Here is a 23,672-nt window from a genome sequence, read left to right as displayed (position 1 = left end):
GAACTGATGAGAGTTTACATGCGATGGCATTCTTACATGTATGCTCTGTGCTCACAATGGCTAGAGGAGAGGGCAGTGAAGAAAAACACACTTTTAGACTTAAGAAAGGCCATTTCAGAATCAGACCACATCATTTCCAAGAGCAAAACATCTGTCTAACGTTTTCTAATCCAATTCTTTCTGGGCACTTCACTAAACCATCACACAGTTCTGGAATAATCACAGAGAGGTATGAAAACAACACGTTGACAAAGGAGACATGTGATGAGCATAGCTTGTGCTAACATTTACAACCAAGTGTTTAGATTTCAAGGTTTTTAAAAAAAAATCTGTGAGAAAAGAAGGCAGGTCTATCTGACAGCTACATTTATGTCATGTGTAAATAAACTAATGGCCTAACTAAAGAGGATGGAGTCCTCATGGTTGCCACATTTAGTTTAGCTCTAGATCAACGGCTTCCTACCTGCTTCTTGACAGCAAACCCTTCCAAAATTTAGACACTCTTTACAGGGATAGAAAATCGCCCGCCATTGTATTACACACTTAGCAAGGAGGAAAAGCTGAAGTGCCTTTTCTCTTAGTCTATTAATATCACTGCTTTTTATTATTATTATTTTATTTTTTAATTTAATTTAATTATACTCCACCTTTCTCCCCACTGGGGACCCAAGGAGGCATACATAATTCTCCTCTCCTCCTTTTTACAGAGGATACGTTAGATTGAGAGAGGTCACCCAGCAAGCTTCCATGGAAGAATGGAGATTTGAACCTGGTTCTCCCAGATCCTAGACTGACACTCTTAACACTACATCACATTGGCTTTCCCCATCAACATACTTCTAGACAGGTATGCAGTGCTGTAGGAAGGTAAGGCAGACACAAGATCCCCTACTCTCTTCGTTTCCCCCTGTTCCAGCCAAATTTCCTTCATGTGCACATGCGTGCACACACACTTTTCCCCCAGGGGTCAAGCACTTCCGCCTTGAAAAACCTAAAATGTAAACATCATCAGGTTTGCCAGGTCAAAACTCCACAATAAGTTTCAGGATAGAGTCTTCATCATGGTGTTAGAATAGTATCAAAACTATGAGCATTAACTCAAAAGTAAGCCCTACTTAACTCAATAGTACTTTTCTGAGTAAACACGAATAGAATCACTGATTCTATTCGTGCAGCCTAACATGGCAAATTATAGATGGGGATGCTGACTACAGCACTCTGATATTTTATGCTGCGCAGGGGATCTCCTGACCTTCAGTATTTGTGCTTCTCAGTAAGGCAACTTGGGGACCTTCAGGTACTGATGGAGATTAATCACTGTCCAACCCCAATGTACTTCAAAATCCAAATTTTGCAACAAGGACACCCAAATCTGCAACTACAAGTCTCAAACTACACAAGTTAACTATGCTGTGCAAGCAGATAAGCAAGTCTACTTAATGTTAAGTCTATTTGGATAGCAATCTTTGCAAAACTGCTTCATCGAATTTGGATTTTTTTGTAGGGACTAGTACGCCAGGCAAAACACAGCCAGGTTGTCCATACTGTATGTCCAGTGGTCTTCAACCAATGGGTTGCTATCCTCAGTTAGGTGCATAGCTGGGCTCACAAGTCCCACAGAGCTGCCATCTGTTGCTACTTTTTGGAGGACCTGATGCTTGTCTGCAACGGTCGCGAGCAAAGGTGCTTTGTTTCCTGCTTTCCTTTGCACACACATTAACAGTGCAACCCTAAGAGGAATCACGCCAGTCTAAACCCATTGAAATCAATGAGATTAGACTGGGGTAACTCTGTTTAGGATTGCACTGTAGGAGGATGGTGGGGAGAGGTCACTCAATGATGCAGGGAATTCCTTTTTAGCACATGTGTTAGGGAATTTGGGGGGTACCCAGCTGTTTCTTTACGTCTCCCACCTTTCTTAATGCTCTGGAGTAACCTAAGTGTCTCAAATCAACATGCACGCACACGCACTTTATGTTTATTATTTCATTTTACTGTGCTTAGTCAGTACAAGATAAAGGCCATATTGATCTTAGCAAGCGTATTAATCCTTGAGTGAATAAGAGCTCGCATGTTTTCCCTTATTGCACTTCTCTCTCAGCCCTGGGTATATCCTCTTCAGATATGTCTAGATATCATTGGAGTCTTAAGATTTTGTTTATTGTATCTGACCGAAAGCAGATATGAACTTAACCTGTCAATCCATAATATCTGAACAACACGTAACTCTTATTTGATTGTTTAGTATCTACTTGCCTGCTTACACTTCATGTAATAATTTCTTGATCTGTAAACAAAATTATTTACTTGTATCTTTTTCTTTTGAAAAGTATAAAAATGGGTGCTGCCAAATTCTGGGGTGCGCTTTGCTATCTGCCTTGTACATCAAATGTATTGGAAAATAAACTTTACTTCTGAGATCACTAGATTTGAAGTCTTGGTCAATTACTCAGACTAAGAAGAGGGGAACCACATGTTGGTACCCTGAGAAATAAAAGGATTTCCTCAACAACAGGCAGGTTCAAAGATTCTCGCTTTTACTTTTTCTGCCATGTGACTTCCTGTCAGCTACTCCGTGGGTCACATGCTGCCACTTGGGGGTTGAAATTTAGGCTTGCCAGGCCACCTGCAAGCCCTATTTTCCATGACAATAAAAAATAAAACAAAACACAGGGATATCACCAACATCACTTCCTAGAGATACCCCTTTCCCTCTTCTGGGTTGTGCCAAGCAGTGATGTACTGACGTTGCCAACATCACACACATGCCCCCTTGTCTCCGCCCCCAGCCCTCCTGCTCGGCTCTGTTGAAGCCGGATTCCAGACTGGAAACATGGAACACCACTAGTGTAATTCAACTGTAATAACAACACTGACTTTGTTCACAGCCCTGAGGGGGGCATTAATTTGTCTAGAAGAGTGGTATATAAAGGCCATTATTATAATTATATTATTATTAATCACATACCCTGGGAGTAACCTCTCTGATGCAGTTACCCTGGAGTAAGTGTTTTGTAAGTCTCACAGAAATCTTTGTTTCACCACACAGCTCATCTTTACCCACTGATGTTGCATTTCCCCCCTTTCCACATAGTTATCTGTTACTACGACCAAATGTTAAGTGACGGCTTCTCTAGTCCACGGACACTTAACATTGCATAGTGGGTACATCTATGTTTGACTTGGTATTTGCAGTTGTACACTTGCAAAATAGAACACACAGGATCTGATTAGCAGAAGCTTTTTAGTATATGCCCTCTTACACATTTGGAAATGTACATCTCCCCTACATACTTCATATATTTACCACAACAAACTCCAGACATCCATTGGGCCTCGTGTACCCTGTGGCTCGGGGATAAAATTAAATCATAATTACCATAATGGCTTCCTCCTTAACTGTTTGAACAGTAATGACATTACAGAGAATGCAGTCCATTCCTTTATTTTACTATATGAAGTTTATTTTCAGCTTCTGTACACACTACATTGAAGTAGAAAATATGCATGGTCGCCCTATTCTGATAAAATGGTGACCACGTGTATTGGAGGGACCATGGATAGCGCATGGCCCTGGTATGTGCAATTGGATACGCTCTAATATAAGTATTAAAAGAGACAAGATTGAGTCAGGCCATTGGTCCCTCTAGCCCAGTCGTTTGCTCTGATTGGAAGCAGCATTCCAGGCTCTCTGGCACTGACCTATGACTCCTCTCCTCCAATTCTTCAGTTCATACCAAAGACATTCCACTGTGACCCTATCTACATCCCAGACTTAGTTTAATAGTTGTCATCAGGGGTTTTTTTTCTGGGAAAAGAGGTGGTGGAACTCAGGGCCGCACAATGACATCTCTTTGGGTCAGCTGGAACAAGGGAGGAGTTTTTTAAAGTTTACATTGCCCTCGGCAAAAATGGTCACATGGCCAGTGGCCCTGCCCCCTGATCTCCAGACAGAGGGGAGTTTAGATTGCCCTCCGTGCCGCTCCAGTGGTGCGGAGGGCAATCTAAACTCCCCTCTGCTCTGGAGTTTAGGGGGCGGGGCCACCGGCCATGTGACCATTTTCAAGAGGTGCCAGAACTCTGTTCCACCGTATTCCCGCTAAAAAAAAGCCCTGGTTGTCATCCTCTCCTCAGAGAAATCTTGAAACTGTAGTTCAGTGATGTGGGTTAAATGAATTCTTGGTACACTCAAACTACAGTTCCCAGGATGCATTGGAGAAAGTTATGCAAGTTAAACTAGCATAAAACCGATATTGATTTGCATGCACCACTATGAAAAATACAGCCCTTTATCAGCACAGGTCCAAAATGCAATCTAGCTAATCTAATCAACAGTATTCATATTAGTGAAAACTTCTTTTTACAGACAAGATATTAGCTCAGGCACAAGCTCCCCTGCAGCATTCATGCAAGCACTTTAGTGCTGGGTGGAAAGAACTAGCTTGCACAGATAGCTTATAAGCAAGACCGAAAAGGAACTATTTTGACAATATACATGTCTTAGTAAAATGGAGCAGCAGCCGCTAAGTGAAGATGAAGAAGGTCATCAGCGACTGGCAGGCATAACCATACAGCCTGAAAATGGATGACTATGTGGCACATAAACAGAATGAATGGGCGGTCTGGCAGGCTGCAATGCACGGACTGGCCTGGCATGTGAAGAGCCAGAGAGGCATCCAACAAAGGCAGGGCAAGACATTGCATTTGCCTGGGAAGGGGTCAGGGAGAGAGCAAGGGGGAGAAATATTCAATACTTTACCAAGAGCAGTGAAGCTTCTTAAGTACAAGTGTTACACACGAAACTGTCAAAACACCTGAAATATATATTCAGATTTTGGTGGTAAGACATTTATAGAGTACAAATCAAGGTTTTCAGTAGGAGCCAATACAAATAATGGCAACTGGTAGCTGCCGGTAGGACAAGATCTACTTCAATTTACATTGCTCAATATGTCAGTCTTAGAAAATGAGAACATGTCATTTTCTGACTTTAGAGGACTGATTACATTGTTTTCCCTACATGGAAGTAAGCAGAAAAGCACATCCCCTATTTCTGAAATGGGGCATACTGTTATTGTCTCTAATCCCACTTGCAAGTTAAAGCACAGTGGCTACTCGATTGATGTGTTAATGCAAGAGTTCTTGTCCTGCACTTTCAAATGATGTAGAATACACCTCCCACCCACCCCCGGTTATATCCATTAAAGAGAGAAAAATAAGTCTGTTTAGTGGCCATTAACTGGGCATCTTCATCAGAAATGATTAAAAAGTTAAACCTTTCTCATTCTGTCTTCAAAAACAAACTAGGCTACAGGGAAGACCCCCCCCCCCAAATACATTTACAGCCCCAGAAATCATTTGGAGCAACACAAAAAGATGGGAGAGGGGGAACCGTGATAGCAGTTTTTAAACAAATACACAAAACTTAAAATAACAATGGCTATGACCACAATCCTACACAGCTAGATAATTTGAATTGCATTAGCTTCAAGAACTAACCTTGCAATTATATTTAGCCCAGCCACAAGATTATCTTTGCATCAACGGCAGACTGTTGTAAAACTTCTGTGTGAAACGAAATCATTTAACAACACAGATCATGAACATGTTGTGGTATTTGCCAAGAAATGGATAAGACATTTGATATACCAACTGTTTGTCTATTTCAATAATAGTAACAATGCTACAGCATTCTCAATGTATTTATTTTGTATATTTTTTATCCTTTGTCCAAAGACCTCAGGTTGGTACACGACTGTCCCTCCCTCTCCATTTTCCCCTCACAAGAGCCTTGTGAGGTAGTTTAGGCACAGAGAGAGAGTGCACGCAACTGGGCCTAGATCACCCGGTTAGTTTTATGGCAGAGCTGGGATTTGAACTCAAGTCTACCAGATCCTAGTCTGACACTCCAACCACTACATCACGTTGGCTCAATGTACATATATGGTAATTACAGAGAACAATATAAACAGAAGAAGAGGTGCAGTTGAGGGAGTGGAAGATGTCCCTATGTCCTAAGGACCTTACATTTTGATAGAAGGACAGAACTAGCAGAGAAATGAAATAGGAGAACCAAAGGGGAAGAGAAGAAGCAAAAGGTAACAAGGCTTGAATGTAGCCAAAGACTTCCACCATTGGTGGATAATGTAAAATCCAAAATGATTGGTGATAATGTTAAATTCAAAGCTATAATTTCCACCTCTAGTTCTGAATAGCAATAGTTAAATAAAGATGTCAGTTGTTTCCATTCATTCCAAGAATGAATTATTCTGCCCAAAAGAAGACTTTAACTTGCCCTGTGTGCAGAATTCTGTGGTTGACTGCCAAGGACAAAATTCTGCTGTTCAACACTTAAAACAAAGCAAGCTCTACAGTGACTCAGGAGGAATACAGAACGTAGCCCAATACGTGTCTGGACCTTAAAGGATTAGAAGACTTCACTATAATTCCTGCCTTCCTTCTTGGAGATTAGAGAGTCTTTATGCTGTCTATACCACCTATTTAAAAAGCTACCAGGTTCTTTCCAAGGAACTCTTCACCCAAGGGAGTTTTCCAACAAAGAAAGGCACCTTCCCTGCTTCCTTCCATCACACGCCCTCTCAGCCTCAGCCTACCCTACCTCAGGATAGTTGTGTGAGGATAAAATGGAGGAGCGGAGAATGATGTAAGCTGCTTTGGGTCCTCACTGGGGAGAAAGGCAAAGTGCAAATGAAGTAATAAATATAGATGGGCCATTTATAAGAAAGAAGGGGGGATATTTAACCATTCTCTACCTGCTGATTCTCCCCTGAAGTCCCCCAACCATTTTTCCTCAGCTGGGTTTTCTTCTGGTCTCCAGCTGGAGACAAAAAAATGCTTGGAAGGGACGAGCACTCCTCCCATCCTCTTCATTCTCCCCCTTTGGATGTTCATCTCCCACCTGTGAATGTGCTTGTTCTATTATTCCTCATATAACTCATTAAGTATATCAGTCTTAACAATACCATTTTAGGACTCCAAAATCATACAGAGGTAAGGTGTAGCAGGATAACGCTTGATCCTTTTAAAAACCTGCTATTGTACATGTTTTGTTGTTGCCTGCTTGAACCTTCAAGATTATCTGGGCTACAAAATACTCTACCAGGTGTCTGATGTACTATGGAAGATGCGAGTTAAAGTACGCCCATGGCTGATGGTACAATGTACACAGAAAAAATGAAGGAACATTTCTTTACCCACAGGCTTTTGAATGTTGCTCTCTCTGTTGCAGTGGGGTGGTCCCTCCACATGTTCCTATGAATGGGCAAAATCAGGTGTTCTGTTTGCTATGAACAGGCAGAATTTAGTCTGCAGCTCACATTCAAGTTGCCAAATAAATTATTACACCTTAAATGATTTAGAGACCATATATCCTCATCAGAAAAGTAAACACAAAGCTGAAATTAAATTAATTCCTAGCAATCGCACACACGTCTAATACGTTTTAGTATACTTCTTACCTACAGTAAATTAATTAAACCTTAGCTAAATAAATTTCTTTACTGGTAGTTAAAATAACAAATTTTTTCTACTTCCTCTCACAGCATTAGGTTGAGTATCTAGAGTATCTAGAAATCTGTTTCCAAATCCAGCCTCATGGAAAGACAAATACAAAACTAGAAGCGATGGATTTTTGTATCTACACACAAAGAGTGCGCACACTTCTGTGATGACTTACAAATTGAAGCCAGTATACCAGTTGTCCTCATTTAAATTCTGAAGGACAGTAATAAATGGGTAATTGTCTGGAAATCCTTGCAAGCCAAGCCAAGAGAAGACCTTTTCGCGACCTGACTATCCCGACAGGTACCACGTAAAGGAATGAGGAAGCCCGCTTGTTCTTTTCTAACTGCCCATGAATATCCCAAATATTTTCATCACCTTCAAGCTACAGATTGAGAGATTCATGTCCACATCCTGGAGTCATCCTGATGGTTGATCTCACACGGAGGGATGAAGGCTAAGGTTGCATACTCAGGTTTTTTTTTAAAAAGCCCGTGGAAGTTTTTGTACAAACTTGAGTGAGGGTGTAGAGCTTTTGCTCCTTGAGAGCTGCAGGATCGTGAGCTATGTTCACAGATCTTTTCTTCCATACATATGACAGTGCGGAAGAAGAAAACACAAGCTGCTTATCTGTAACTCTTGTTCTTTGAGAGGGATTCAGTCGAGGAGTCCAGCTGTTGGGTACAGAACTGAGGGCTGTGGAGACCTCAGTCTCCTTTATATAACGTTCACTGCTTAAGTGTGATGAGGGGGAAATGTACAATTCCTGACTCTGTTACCATGAGGGTCCTCCCAGATTCCTTAAAGGTCTATTGCCTTCTGAATGACTCCCTGCCTAAAACCACCTAGAAAAGTAGCAATGTTTCTCTATACGGCTATAAAACTCCATCAGGAGTGGTTCCAGAAATAACCTTGTTTTTCTATGCTTTTTGTATTGTGTGTATTGTGTGTCGACTGATGTCAATAAAGGCTAACTGACTAACTCTGCCCACTAACATTTCTTGCCAAAGAGTCAAGCCAGACAGCAACCATTCATGTGTCAGACTGTAGGTATGTAACTCTTGAAAAAAACCTCAGTTGAATAAAGCTTAGTTTCTTTGTTTTAGAGAAGCTGACTCATCAGTTGTTTTACTTTCTAAGAATGTTAAATAGTCAAAACAACGTAATTGTCCCATGAAAACAGGATACTGTGTATACTGTATACTAAGCATGCAGTATATAGGGCACAGGACAATGTCCCTGAACCTATTCATAGACTGCCCAGTAAAAGCAGTGGAGTCTTTCGGCACCCTTAAAAACTACATACTTGTTATGGCATAAGCTTTGATGAGCCACAGCCTGATTCATGAGCCAAAATCCAGGTGTATCAGATGAAGAGAGCTCTGGTTTATGCCACTATAAATTATTTCATTTTTGAAGTACCACTAGGATTACCAGCTGTGGCTTGGGAAATTCCTGGAGATCTGAGGGAGCAGCCTAGAGGAGGCAGAGTTCAGGGAGGAACGTGAGCTCAATGGGGTTGTGGTGCCATACAGTCTGCCCTCCAAAACTCCATGCCCCACTCTGAGGTTGCAAAATAGTAAAGAATCCAGTAGCACCTTTAAGACTAACCAACTTTATTGTAGCATAAGCTTTCAAGAGCCACAGCTCTGTTCATCAGATGCTCTTGAAAGCTTATGCTACAATGAAGTTGGTTAGTCTTAAAGGCGCTACTGGACTCTTTACTATGTTGCCACTACAGACTAACATGACTAACTCCTCTGGATCTAGCACCCTGAGGTTGTCAACTCTAGGTGGCACAAGGCTCTTCAAGGGGTGGGGGAAGGAAAGACAGCATTTCTGCAGCACAATTTCACTTGGACCGCATACAACCCGAACTACTCCGGATCCTATGCAGAGTATACAAAATTGTGCTGTATAAATACTACCTTTCCTGCCTCCTGAAAATATCCCCCTGTAGATCAGTGTACTCCCAGGAATTTCATGGAACAAAGTGGGGAACTGTGATGAAAGGGAAAAACCTCCTCTCCTTCTGGGAATGGAAGTGCCTGTTATAAGAGGAAGACTCAAGTCTCTGTTTTGGCTGTACCACACTAACATGCTATCCCACTGGAATTCCGCCTAATAAAAGCATTTTTTTCTTGGCCAATCCTTAGACTATTTTTTTTGTACGAAGACAAATAACAGAGCTGAACCCTACAGGATAAAATTACCATGTTCTAAAAATTAATCAGTATTTACTAATCACCACTGAAGACAATTTCAAACAAATTACCAGAACGATTCCAAAGACTGTTATTATTCCGCTTTAAAAGACAGAAAACAAAAAAACACAGAGAGGATCTTTTCCTGGGCAAGGGGGAAAAGTCTGAATGGAAGCTTTCCCCATTCAATGCAGGAGCAGCTGCCTGAAAAAAATCAAAGTGATGATTACCTGGCAACAGGGCTTTTTTTCTGGGAAAAGAGGTGGTGGAACTCAGTGGGTTGCCCTCGGAGAAAATGGTCACATGGCTGGTGGCCCCGCCCCCTGATCTCCAGACAGAGGGGAGTTGAGATTGCCCTCCGCGCCACTGAGCGGCGGCCACCAGCCATGTGACCATCTTCAAGAGGTTCCGGAACTCCGTTCCACCGCATTCCTGCTGAAAAAAAGCCCTGCCTGGCAAACCCTGGACAGACTATGCGCTTGGAAGCCCAGCTGAGAGGAGGCCAGTCTGGTCTGCAACCTTGACTCTGCACTGCTGTCCATAGTATGTGTGCATCTCTCTTGAGAAATGGATATATATATACTGCTGTGGTGTATTACTTAAAAGCTGGTCTGTTAATATTTCAATCTCTAAAAACATTAAGCAAGCAAATATTAACATACTAAATTGTAAAGTAACACCGAATTATGCAGTTTATCTAGTCTATCCTTATGATAATTAACATTGCCAATATGATCTTATTAGTTGCTTGCTTTTGAAAACTGTTGGGGATGTTGAATATCCCTTTTATGGTATTTAATACTGCCCTTGTGATGAGCCCAGGAGGAACTCGCTTCCCCCTTCTCTGACCTTTTGGGTTACATGCTTCTGCTGACCAAGTTTGTTCTCTGCTTAGTGTGTGACACCTGTACTGTGCCTGATCGCCTCTTCCTAGAAGGGACAGTCCACTCTTGAACATACCCAGCCTTGCCATATCTCTCATCTAAGACATCTACACACGTTCTGTTCTTCTGCTTGACCAATACTGATATGTATTATGTAACCTGCAGCTGTTGTATTGTTAGTTACTCCTGATATCCTTTAGTGACTTAAAACTTATGACATTGCGACATGTAAACTGATGATGCTCATTATCATACTAAATTTTATAAAGGCTGAAACTGAAATAGCCAAGCTGGTCTGTATCAGGTGTCCATCCTAATAAACTTTGTTCTGCTTTGCCAATTGCCTTGCCTTGAGTCTCCCTGCCTTGCCTTGAATCTGCTGCTTTATGCAGAATTGTGTTGCATAAAACAGCAGATACAATAGCTGTTCTATTCTGGTTATTTTTTTTTATATCAGAGTTTTGAAATAATAATGAAAGTCACTTGGGAGATGAGCAAGATTCAGGTCCAGTAGCACCTTAAAGACCAACTAGATTTCCAGGGTATGAGCTTTCGAAAGTAAAAGCTCCCTTCTTCAGATACATTTAGAAGTGGATGTAGGGTTTTCCCCAGCCATAAAGTGGGAGGGGTATTTAAAGGAATAATGGAAGGTATAATAATACTGTAATTAGCTTGACAGAGTTGGGGTGCAAAAAGCAAAAAAATCAGCATCTGTAGTGAGGGAAGAATCCAATGTCCCTATTAAGCCCTGGGGGCGTGGGGCAGGGGAACCACTGTTCCAAATTTGCAAATAAACTCAATTTGCAAGATGGGAGATATGAAATGTTTAAGGTTAACTACATTACAATTTTCCAGTTCTGAGGGGTTGGGAGGGGAGGAAGCTACCTTTGAACAAACTGTGCTTACATAGCCTTACAATAAAAATCCAAACCTACCAATAACTACACAGGTAAAGAACTTTATTCTACTAGTTCCCAATTATGCATGGCCTTTGTAGAATCAGGACCAAAATATATTGGTACTCTTCCCTTCTATCAGTGAATATTGGAACATGCGAGATTTTGCCTCCTAATCAGCTCAGCGACAGAATTTATGTTAATATATACAATCAGGGCACTTCAACGGGGGAGTCAAAAAGTAAACATAGACGCGGCTATTTCTGCTTAATCAGGATTCAGCAAATTTGAAACTCGCTGACTCCCGAGTAACTAAGAAATATCATAGCCTTTGCGTGGTATATTTAAGTGCAAGAATGTGCTTTAAAACTCTTCACTGGATGATTTGATTATAATAATAATAACAACAACATTCGATTTATATACCACCCTTCAGGATGACTTAACACCCACTCAGAGCGGTTTACAAAGTATGTCATTATCCCCCACCACAATCACCCTGTGAGGTGGGTGGGGCTGAGAGAGCTCCAGAGAGCTGTGACTGACCCAAGGTCACCCAGCTGGCTTCAAGTGGAAGAGTGGGAAATCAAACCTGGTTCTCCAGATTAGAGTCCAGTCCTCTGGCTCCTAGTTCTTAGGATTTTGACTGCCCTTCAAAAACCTACTGCCAAGACAAGGGTTGATGAACCAGTCCCTTCTCATAAGGCTCTCTCCTTCATAGCAAAAGGGACCCATATAACAGATAGAGAAGCCCAATTTCCAAAGCTTGGCACACCGAACCTCTTATTTTGCTAGAAACCATTTTCACTCCTAAGCCCCGGGACCATGCTTTTGCTACAGATCCTGCTGCTGCTCATAGGGTGTGTGTGTGTGCGTGCGTGCACGCATGCATGAATGCGCACACACAATCTGGAAAATCCAGTTCTGGGTTTCAGGGAACCCCCTCCCAAATCTGGGATTCCTGAAATCTGGGAAAGATTCTCTATCTGTTTAAGACAGAGCTCTGGATTTATTCGGTCATTATTCCCTATGGGGAAAACTATCTGGGGAGCTATCTAGGGGACTGGGGGGCATTTTCCAAGCAAACTCCATCAGATTTGCAGGGAACCTACTGTCCCCTAAAGAACCCCCAAGTTTCAGGAAGACTGGACCCCGTGGGCCAATTCTATCCCCAGACACTCTCCATCGTTTCCTATGCAGGAAATATTTCCAAGCAGACTCTCAGGCAGAAACACACGAGGGCAAGTGGAAGCCCAACAGAACCAAAGTGAATCTCGGGGACCAACATCAAACCACAGAATCATGTTAAAACAGAGAACTCAACCCAAACCAAACTGAACCAGGGCAGGGAAACCCAGGCTTGCAACTTAGCCCAACTGAACCAGTGTCACTCAGAGAAGCCAGGCAGACAAGGGCCATTTCCACACACGTTGAATAATGCACTTTCAATGCACTTTCGCAATCCTTTGGAAGTGGATTTTTTGTTCCACACATGGAAAATCAGTTTCAAATGTTCACTAAAGAGTATTGAAAGTGGATTATCCAATGTGTGTGGAAGCAGCCAAGGAGCGCTCCTGCACGGATTGGCCACTCACTCCCCCTCCCTCCTCTTCTCTTGGAAAAAAGTGCAAGAAGCCCAGGAAGAAGCAGGCCAAGGCTGAAACCACATTTCCTGCATTTACCTGGGAGTCTGGATCTGGATTCCTGGATCATATCCGGAATTCTCCAATTTGAGTAATAAAAAACAGATTTAGCCAGACTGGCAAAAATCCTGATTTTTTCCCTGGATCCCGAGCGCACGGTCCTAGTTGCTCATTTGCCAGCAATCTATTTCTCAACGACAACTTCTCAGTTACTTAAGAACATAAGAACATAAGCAAAGCCATGTTGGATCAGGCCAGTGGCCCATCCAGTCCAACATTCTGTCACACACAGTGGCTAGAAATCCAGTGCCATCTAAAGGACTGTCAGTGAGGCCAGGACACCAGATGCCCTCCCACTGCCTTCCTTCCAGCACCAAGACAACAGAGCACCACCTCCCCACAAAGAGAATACCATCTATCTCCTGTGGCTAATAGCCACTGGTGGACCTCTGCTCCATATATTTGTCCAGTCCCCTCTTGAAGCTGGCAATGCTTGTAGCTGCCACCACCTCCTGTGGCAACGAATTCCATGTGTTTATCACCCTTTGTGTAAAGTAGTATTTTCTTCTATCTGTTCTAACCCGACTGCTCAATAATTTCATAGAGTGCCCACGAGTTCTTGTATTGTGAGAAAGGGAGAAAAACACATCTTTCTCTACCTTCTCTAACCCGTGCATTATCTTGTAAACCTCTATCATGTCTCCCCTCAGTCGTCTTTTCTCCAGGCTAAAGAGCCCCAAGCGCCTCAATCTTTCCTCATAGGGAAAGTGTTCCAACCCTTTAATCATTTTAGTTGCCCTTCTCTGTACTTTTTCCAGTGCTATGATATCTTTTTTAAGGTGTGGCGACCAGAACTGTACACAGTACTCCAAATGAGGCCTCACCATCGATTTATACAGAGGCATTATGATACCGGCTGATTTGTTTTCAATCCCTTTCCTAATAACTTCATACATTAAAGCTCCCATGAAGAGTTCCTAACATTTGTAACCTGTACTAAATGCCTCAGTGTGCCCATAAACTCACGTGAAGCCACTACCAAGTCAGATCATTGGTCTATCAAGGTCAGTACTGTTTACTCTGACTTGCAACAACTCTCAGCCTAGAGGTCTTTCACATCCTCTACTACTGGATCTCTCTTCGCTGGAGATGATAGGGACTGAACCTGACACCTACTCAGGGTAAAGCAGATGCTGTACCACTGAGCCACTGCTTCTCCTTGTCATGGCTCCCCACAGACCCTGTGGAGCTTACAATTGGACTGGTGCACATGGTAATAACCTTGGAAACAATAGTCATTCAGTAAGCACTGCCATGTGAAAGCTCCTTTTGGTTGCCTCTGTGTGACAGCTGTACCATAGGCCTTAGCTGCTGATTATTTCTTGCTTCATCCCCAGAGAACAGCCAGAAACAGATGTTAAGATTTTAAAGTGTTGTGGAGGCGATCTCAAAGTACTTTCCCTGTCCTGAAAACACAGATCCAGTTTTATGTCAAGTGAGCTTTAAAAAAAAACATTTCTGCACGTTTCCAGGCAAAAAAACCAATTGTGAAGGGCATCTACTGGCTAGTATCTGTGTTGTCACCCAAAAAATTCTTTTCTCCTATGCTTGTGGGTCGTTTTGCTTTTTAAAATATTCAAGGACTGGTTGAGGGGGGCGGGTATTAAGGTGAAGGCTGAATGTATAGGTAAATGCAAATATATTTAAAGAGACAAACATTTTATCTGAACCTTGAAGGAAAGAGCATTTCACCTGCAAAAACACACATTTTTAAGGAAAGATACAATGTTCAGTTAATCCTGTGGGTCACCGGCTGTTACCAATGTTATGTCCCTCATCCTCCTAGCTGAGTTTACAACAAAAAGTGTTACCTGCAAGTTAAACCACCACCATCCTGTTGTACTTTAAACTATTGCAGATGGCTGCTCATGGGAACATTGTTCAAGTTGCAGCATATTAGACCAAAATCTATATATATAAAGACAAGTGTCCAGACTGACTGGACCTAGAAACATGAATTTTGGGGAGAACATTCCTTTCATGATGTAAACACCCATTAAGAAGGGATTTTAAGAAATGCATCCCCTAAGGGGGTCAAAAGGGGTAAAATGTATTTTCCAAAGGGATACAGCTTCCCTGTGTGGCTGGCAGGCTGTTGCCTGCTTGTGCCCCTGCCCACTACCAGCTCGGCCACTCTTCTCTGATTGGGCCAGCCTTTCAAGATCACTTGCATATGCCAGCTGGTTGGGGCTCACAACATTCCACACCTCATCCCCACACCTCATCCCCCCCAAGAGACAGTTGGAATACAGAGGTCATTTGCATATGTGGCCAGATTGGTCCTCACCCCACAACATTCTGCACAGTATGCAGTTGCTATTGGGAGTCACTGAATGTGTCCTGAGGTAAAATGCACCTCCCAGTCTTCCCCTAAAAGTTCACTAGGGTTGCCAAGTCAAACAAACAAAAAAACAAAACCAAAAAATGTTACATACCCATAAGTATTATAACTGGATTTAAAGTAGTTAAATATCATAGTGAAGCACGAGTATCAAGCTAGTAATTTATATACTAAAGGAAGTAACACCAATAAAAGCTAGCTAATGAAAGTAAGCCTTCCAACAGAGGCCAGGACTCAAAGAACTGTATTACTGGTTCCAGAGCTCTAGAGGGGACGTTGGACTTTCGCTTGTCAATCAGCCCCTCCCCATTTAAGCTTAAATGGAGTACTTTCATTGATTTTAATTGACTTCAATCAGGGTACAATCCTACATATGTCATGTACTCTTCTGGCTCATGCTGAAGACACTAAAACAAGACTACAGACATTCTACATCCCCTTCCCAAATGAACATGATTCTCAATTAATCATAGCAGTGAGCAACTATGAAGAGCCTGAAGGAAATGGTCACTGTATTGTAATACAGGATACATTCTATGTCATGGAGATTCTGGGTTGGCTATGTTTCACTTCCTCTGTAAATATGGTTGTTGGTGCCTCAGCAATAAGCAAAGAGATTATCCTTTATCACTTCCATTCAAGTAAGAAACACAGCTCCAGTTACTTTTTAAAACATTTTTGCAGATGCTCTTCAAAACAAAGTATTTCAAAACTTTTGCACAAAATCTTTAATGTTTCAATCAAGTATATGCAGTTTGGCAGAGCTATATTCTCTTCAAGTCCATAAATATTTATAATCCTTTGACAGATGTTGTTTTTTGAAAATACAAGTATCCTGATCAATTTCACACCTCCCATTCCACGCTTCAAAAGTTGCAATTCTTTCCCAACTACTTTTGATACCACCCTCAAAAAAAGTTTGGTTAACTCCCACTTACCTCCCATAAGCAAAACGTCTGTCTTTGTGGTGATCGCCAAATGTGTCCCACAGCCTGAGAGAAACACTCACTTCATCAACAACATCACGAGAACGTTCAAGGACCTGAAACAGGCACATCTTTACTAGTAAAATGCAAGTACAGTTACATGGGGGGGAAAAATCCTGGAAATTGTGATCAACTCTTAAGACATAATCAAAGACTGAATTCAGACATTTTAAAAACTGTGGCTTGGTGCAATGCTTGAATTGAAAAACCATAGTTATATGACCACCATCTTCAGATGCTGCTGTACCATGGAGATAGGAATGAACTTACGAAGTGGAATGCCAAGAGGACGGAACGCAAAGCCAGACAGTCAGGTTAACTTTTTTTGAAGTACATTTGAAGTTCAAATTGTGGTCTGGGACCTAAACTACACTTTGCCCAAGCCATGGTTTTGGCACAACGTATATTACATGCCTTGAACTGACCGCATTTACTTTGCAATGCAGGCATATTTGTATAACACAGGGAAGATCCAATATAATAGTGGAACCATATAATTTGACTTGTGGACCATATGTAGATACAGGGTGAACTCAAAGGTTTGGACAAAAATGGCTTAGCATGTGTTTCGTTAAGAATGCCACCAACAAGGATGACCAGATACCAGAGGACTCCTGATAGAAGAGGAAATTCAGACAGCTGTGGCTTCTCTGCAGCACTGTGACATGACCTGTTTCATCTGCTGAAATTTTCCCTTCTGCACAACTACTTGAAACTACAGCCTATTTTGCTTTTATTGCATCTGGCCACTCACTGAGACTAGGAGCTGGAAGGCAGGGGAAGAGGATAATGAATCAAAATGGGCATTCCCACATTGTACTGAGGCATAGCCAAACAGTGTCCTATAGCCAAACAAATAGTTGTTTAAAAATTAACCCGAGAAAGGTTAAAAAAAACTTGCAAGAAAAATACATTCAGACATAAAGCTACCACATGGAACACACACAAAACTTTAAGAAAAGTATCCAAGAGAATGCGGATACTGAAAAAATGTTGAGATATCCCTTTGGGATGAAGCAGTCCAACGATCTCTATGTTCTATAAACACTGATGGAAAGACTAGTTCATTGGTCCATTTCAAATTAGTCTTTTCCTGGCTTTTGCACATCCAAACTTACCCACTAAAGCAAATCTATTGTTTCCGAATGAACATATTGATTGACACATACCTCTTGGCAAACCCGGTATTGATCAATTGCCCAGACAGTAGGTACATGAGTTGCTAGCAGCTGGTACTGGGTCAGGGTGGTGTTGCATGCTCTTGCACAGATCAAGCGCGTCTTGCCCACCGCATTATCCCCGACAACCACACATTTGATGGTTTCGACGTTAGGTCTTTCGTAGTCCATGTCAGCATCCATCTACCAGAGACTGCAACAAGACAATTGCATGGGTTTCTCAGAGGTTCCTGCTCTTTAAAATGGGGTGCTTGCTGCTCGTTCAATTTGCTCAAAGGCAAGGATGAAACTCAGACTGAACAGCATGACAGCTGAGGGCTAATATATATACCCCACTTGGTTAGTCAAACCCAAACACAGTTGTTTTGACCTTGAATACTTCCCTTCCTTCCCACTAGTGTGTTATTTTCTGTTTGGTTTTCTGTAAACACAGCTCGCTTAAAGGAGATAAGGCATGGTGGAGCCAGGGTTGCTGGCAGGACTAGATGGTAGTAGCTTTATCCATATGGCTGATTCACACTTTATGAGACACTCCTGTCTGCCATGGCTACGCTCCTGCTACACCCGCATTCCATTCCCCAAGGCAAACAAAATGGGTGAGGTGCTCTTCAATGCACCTTTATTAACATACTGTTTGTGTTTGGTTTTACAAAGTTACAAAACCAAACAAGTTTCAAATCACAAGGAGGTGAGGAGAGAGGCAGGGACAAGAACAACACTGTTGAACGCTAGAGTCAGCCAGATTTGTGGAACAGAAAACTAGCCTGATCGAGATCAAGAAACCTAACTGATCTAATACATCTGGCCCATTTTAATCAGAGACTGTTCACTTTTAAAGTATGCGCAAACACATGAAGCTGCTTTATGCTTAAGTCAGACTGCCAGCCCATCTAGCTCAGTATGGTCCACACAGAGTGTAAGGCAGAGAAAGGTATTTACCAGCACCTGCAATTTAAGAGCTAAACTACAAGAGACGAATTACACAAGGATGCTCATGTGAAGGGAGTTGCGATGCTAGCCGGGAAGCTTAGTTTTAAAAAACAAATCGGAAGGCTTTGTCAATTTCCCCTCTCTACAGAGCCACCTAAGATCACTCCTCAGAGGGTTTATTTCCTCTTTGCCTCCCAGAAGGGGAGGTGAAACTGACAGAGCCTTCTGGAGGTTCTGGAGAAGAAATAAACAAATGCTCTGAGGAGTGATCTTTGCTGGCTCTGTAGAGAGGGGAAATTGACAAAGCTTTTAAAACTCAGCTTCCCAGCTAGAATTGCGACTCCCTTCGTGCTTGTCCTCGTGTAATTCATCTCTTGTAATTTAACTCAGAGATCCTTTAACTGGAAATGGCAACGAACATACCTGGGATCTTTGCACTGAAAGCATGGGCTCTGCCACCAAGCTACAGCCTTTCCCTCAGGAAATGACAATAAGATAAATCTATACTTTATTCCCTCATGGCAACTCTAATATACTACCGTGCTGCAAACAGCAGTTTCTGTATATCTTTGCCCTGTTCTCTCTCTCTCTCTAATTTTAAAAGATGGACAGCCCCCGACAACAATAATACTGGCAATTTCGAGGCAAAATTCAAGAGCACTACTGAATGCCTTCTGCAAACCATATCCATGCTTAAATTATTTAGCCACAATAAATAAATACATTTTCTCTTTACCAAGTGGTGTTGATAAACACTGGAGCTTATTTTTGCTAAGCTACATGCAAGATAACCTCACGTGCATGCTTTGTATTTCAGAAAGGAAGGGTTAGTGGAGAAAGTGGGGGAGGAGGTTGAAGTTCCATTTTTAAAAATCATGAATTATACTGTTTTAAAAAATGTTTTAAAAAATCATGAATTATACTGAAGAAAAATATGTGGCCCTTTATGCAAAATCAATGGCAAAAATCTGTTCTTAGATTTACCAGAAAGGAGACGGAGAATTGTTCAAAATAAGATGCTATCGAATTTCAAGCTAGTCTAGAATACTTCCATTTTCCTGTGTGGCTTGGGAGTAAAGGATAGTATTCAGCCTGTGTCTTCAGGCTGCCAAGTCTCTCCCTCTCCCGTGGCCTTATCCAGGCACTTCCTTTGGGTGGAGATGGCGCTGCTGCAGTCGAACAATCCATCTGCGATCCCCATATCCTCCAAAGCCCTGTATACTGACCTGAAGGGTGGGAAGAGAGAATGGCTGTGATCCTGGGAATGCTTTCCCAGGAGTAAACTCCACTGACTAAAATGGGACTTACTTCAGAGTAGACCTGCTTATGACTGGAGCCAATCTGACGCTGCAGAAATGCCTCCGCCCTGCCCCTTGGCTACCTGTTCTTGCACAAGCAGTTACACAAATTGCAGTTACACATATTCCAGCAGCATGCCAGTCTGATGCGCAAGGAGATTATTCTGATGCAGAGGGAGAGGAGAGAGAAGGGATGCTGAGGTAACGTGCAAAGTCCCCTTCAATTTGAATGAGCTGCAGGTTTTTTGGGCAGATCACAATCAGCTGCTGAAAAAAGTCATTAAAATATGTATGAATGAGAGACAGAAAGCAGAATAAATCCAAACCCACCACCACATTTTCTAGAAAGCTGATTCCGGGATTTGTTTAAACAGAAGCCTTCCTGGAAATGTTCAATAACTGTCAAAACATAATTAAACCTCTTATTCTTACACTTTATTTTCCTGCATAGAAAAGCAATTTTAGAATTAAGGAACAGGTATAATTACAGAGGTAAGTAATTTTGCCTCATACTGTATAATCATTGCTTCCCCCCCGCCCCGCTGTAACTCTTAAATGCGTGTAAAAAGCATCCTTGTAATATTTTTAAGTACTACTTTGTTGCTCAATATTCACTCTTTCCAATCAATTACATTTTCTAAGACTCAGTATGGAATATTTTTAATGACAGATGGACAGTAAACTAATATCAACGTTGCTTACATTTAAATTGACATGACTCTGGGGCCACAATGCAGAGCTCAGTATTGCCTAACCAACTGTGCACGCTCTGAAGGGGAAATTAAGGGCTGTCCAATCGATAGTATATTTTACTACCAGTCCAATGTGGAACAGCATCATTATCTTGCCATATTGATCTACACGTGTAGGAAGCTGGAAAACCACATCTGGGCACGATCCTGTACAGGATTGTGCCCAGATGTGGTTTTCCAGCTTCCTACACGTGTTTGAGCATCTGTTTGTACACAGAAGGTCACCAGCATCTCCAGTTAAAAGGAGGCGGGAGTAGGATGTGAAAGACCAGAGCCTGAGAGCCAAGCTACAAGTGACGCTTTACACAGGTTGGACACTTGTCAGCTTCCCTCAAGTTTTGATGGGAAATGTAGGCGTCCTGGTTTTACAGCTTGGCTCTCCATTACAGCTGCAAGACCAGGATGCCTACATTTCCCATCAAAACACGAGGGAAGCTGACAAGTCTCCAACCTGTGTCAGGCGTCACTTGTAGCTTGGCTCAGAGATACTGGATAGCCTCTGCCACTCAGAACTGACAAAATTGAGCTTGATAGGCCAGTGGCCTCACTCCGCAGATGGCAGCTTAATGGGATTTGCAACCAGTCATTAGAGGGCAAAACAAATGTGACGTCTGAAAAGTGTGGAAACAGAACAGCCAGAGTCTACATTAGCAAAAGGCGGTTGAGAGCTGCCCTGCAAATACTGCTCCTGTATTGTTTATTTAGGACAGGGGTGGGCAATTGTTTTGGCTCGGGGGCCCCCTTGTGGGAGCGGAGGTTAGCGGAGGGCCGCACCTTTTAAAATGATTGCATTCATTAGTTAACTTTGCATTTCAGAAAAGGTATAAATTGTATCATAAAAATCAATAAATATAAATTAGATAAAATAGTGGTAGTTTTATTCAATTTATTTTATTGTGCTAATTTCATATCATCTATAGCTGCAAGCACATTTAATTTTAGAATCAGTTTAATGAGACAAATGTACCCTATCACACTTTTCTACTGTCTTGGCGGGCCACAAAAAACTCTGTAGCGGGCCGCATGTGGCCCGCAGGCTGCAATTTGCCCACCCCTGATTTAGGAGATTTATATGGTGCTTCTCCAGAGTCATGCATCATTAGGGTGATTTTTTTTTTTTTGAAAATTTTTTTATTGGGTTAGAACATTATTATTTTTACATTACAATCAATTTTCCCCTAATTTTTCGTTTCTAACCCCCTCCCTTTCCCCCCCTTTTGTTGACTTCCAACAGCTTTCCCACCCTCTGTCCCTTTTCCCTTACTTCTATTAAATTCCTCTGTCTAAAACAGATATACATTCTCCATTATATTAAGCAGTACATCTTTAACTCCTTTACTTATTATACACCCAAACTATACGTCTTTAGATAAACAATTTATCCCATTTTCCAGTTTTAAATATTTCTATATAAACCTATATATCATAAACCATAAAAATTTCCCACATTTAAATCAAACAATTTGATTTGTTCTCTATATATTACTCATTTCATCTTTTTATGGTAATTCTATATAACTCCTCGCATAATCAATCAATTTAACTCTTCTGTACATTCAGTTTGGTGCATATAAATCTTATCAAAGAAAGAAAATATTGTTAATTACTCAATCCTCATGTTTAAACCTTATCATTAATTATTCTCTATCAATGTTCTATCAGTTAACCTATACATATCTATATATATCTCAATCAATTAATCTAACTGCTTATACATTCACATTTCTCTTCCTCCCCCGGTAAAGTCACCCCTCTCTTTTATACTTTTATTATACTTCAGTAGTTCTCAAACTGCCACAGTTTTCCTCCCACCTCCCATTTCTTCTCCAGATATTGTTTCAGCTTCTCCCAGTCTGTGTTAAACTGCCCTGAGTCCAGATCTCTCAGTTTTCTTGTCATCTTGTCCATTTCAGCCATATACAGCAATTTGTAGATCCAATCTTCAATAGTTGGCACTTCTTGTACTTTCCATTTCTGCGCATACAAAAGTCTTGCTGCTGCAGTCATATAAAAAATCAACGTCCTATGATGGGCTGGAATTCCCTCCATTCCCAAGTTTAGCAGCAGGAGTTCTGGGTTCTTATTTATTTGAAACTGTAAAATTTCACTCATTTCTCTTATTATTTCCCCCCAGAACTGCCTAGCTACCTCACACGACCACCACATATGATAGAGGGAGCCCTCATGTTTCTTACATTTCCAGCATTTATTAGAAGTATTCAAGTTCCCTAGCGCAATCTTCTTTGGTGTCATGTACCAACGATAGATCATTTTGAAAATGTTCTCTTTAATATTAATACATGTCGTTATCTTCATTGTAGTTTTCCACAAGTATTCCCATGCCTCCATTGTTATTTCTTTATTGAAATTTATAGCCCATTTCACCATCTGTGTTTTAACAATCTCATCCTCAGTATACCATTTCAACAGTACTTGGTATACCTTGGATATTCTTTTCTTGTCTTCTTTAAAAAGGGTCTGCTCTAGTTCCGAGTTCTCTGTTCGTATGCCCCCTTTTGCAGAGTCCGAATTGTATAAGTCTCTAATCTGTCTGTACTGGAACCAATCATAGTTAGGTGATAGTTCCTCTTGCGTCTTTATTCTAAGTTTAGATACTTCAATTTTAGTTATATCTTTGTATGTTAAACATTGTTGTTCATTATCAACAGCTCTCGGATCTATCACCTCATATGGAACTACCCACAAGGGGGTTCCTTCTTGTAAGTAAATTCTGTACTTCTTCCAGATTGTATATAAACTTCTCCTTACAAAGTGATGCAGGAACATCGAGTTGACCTTTACTTTGTCATGCCATAGGTATGCGTGCCATCCAAAAAATTTTTTATATCCTTCTAGGGCTAATAATTTCTTATTCTTTAATGTCATCCACTCTTTTAACCAAACTAGGCAGATTGCATCGTGATAAAGTCTCAGGTTGGGCAGTTGCATTCCGCCTCTTTCCTTTGCATCTTGTAGAAC

General features: G+C 41.5%; 1 protein-coding gene across 2 annotated transcripts in view; it reads right to left on the bottom strand.

Annotated features, from left to right (window-relative positions):
- The window catches only part of RHOBTB1 (Rho related BTB domain containing 1), a 90,763-nt gene that overhangs the window by 27,579 nt on the left and 39,512 nt on the right, over positions 1 to 23,672 (bottom strand). For both annotated transcript variants that reach the window (XM_054983527.1, XM_054983528.1), the window contains exons 3-4: positions 17,705 to 17,906; positions 16,488 to 16,591 (exon numbers count right to left, since the gene is read on the bottom strand). In XM_054983527.1, the coding sequence (XP_054839502.1) occupies positions 16,488 to 16,591; positions 17,705 to 17,896 (296 nt within the window). In that variant the 5' untranslated portion in view covers positions 17,897 to 17,906. The remainder of the gene's footprint in view (positions 1 to 16,487; positions 16,592 to 17,704; positions 17,907 to 23,672) is intronic.

Source organism: Eublepharis macularius, chromosome 6 (assembly GCF_028583425.1).
Source record: "Eublepharis macularius isolate TG4126 chromosome 6, MPM_Emac_v1.0, whole genome shotgun sequence".
Taxonomy (NCBI): domain Eukaryota; kingdom Metazoa; phylum Chordata; class Lepidosauria; order Squamata; family Eublepharidae; genus Eublepharis; species Eublepharis macularius.
This window is presented reverse-complemented; position numbering and strand designations above follow the sequence as displayed.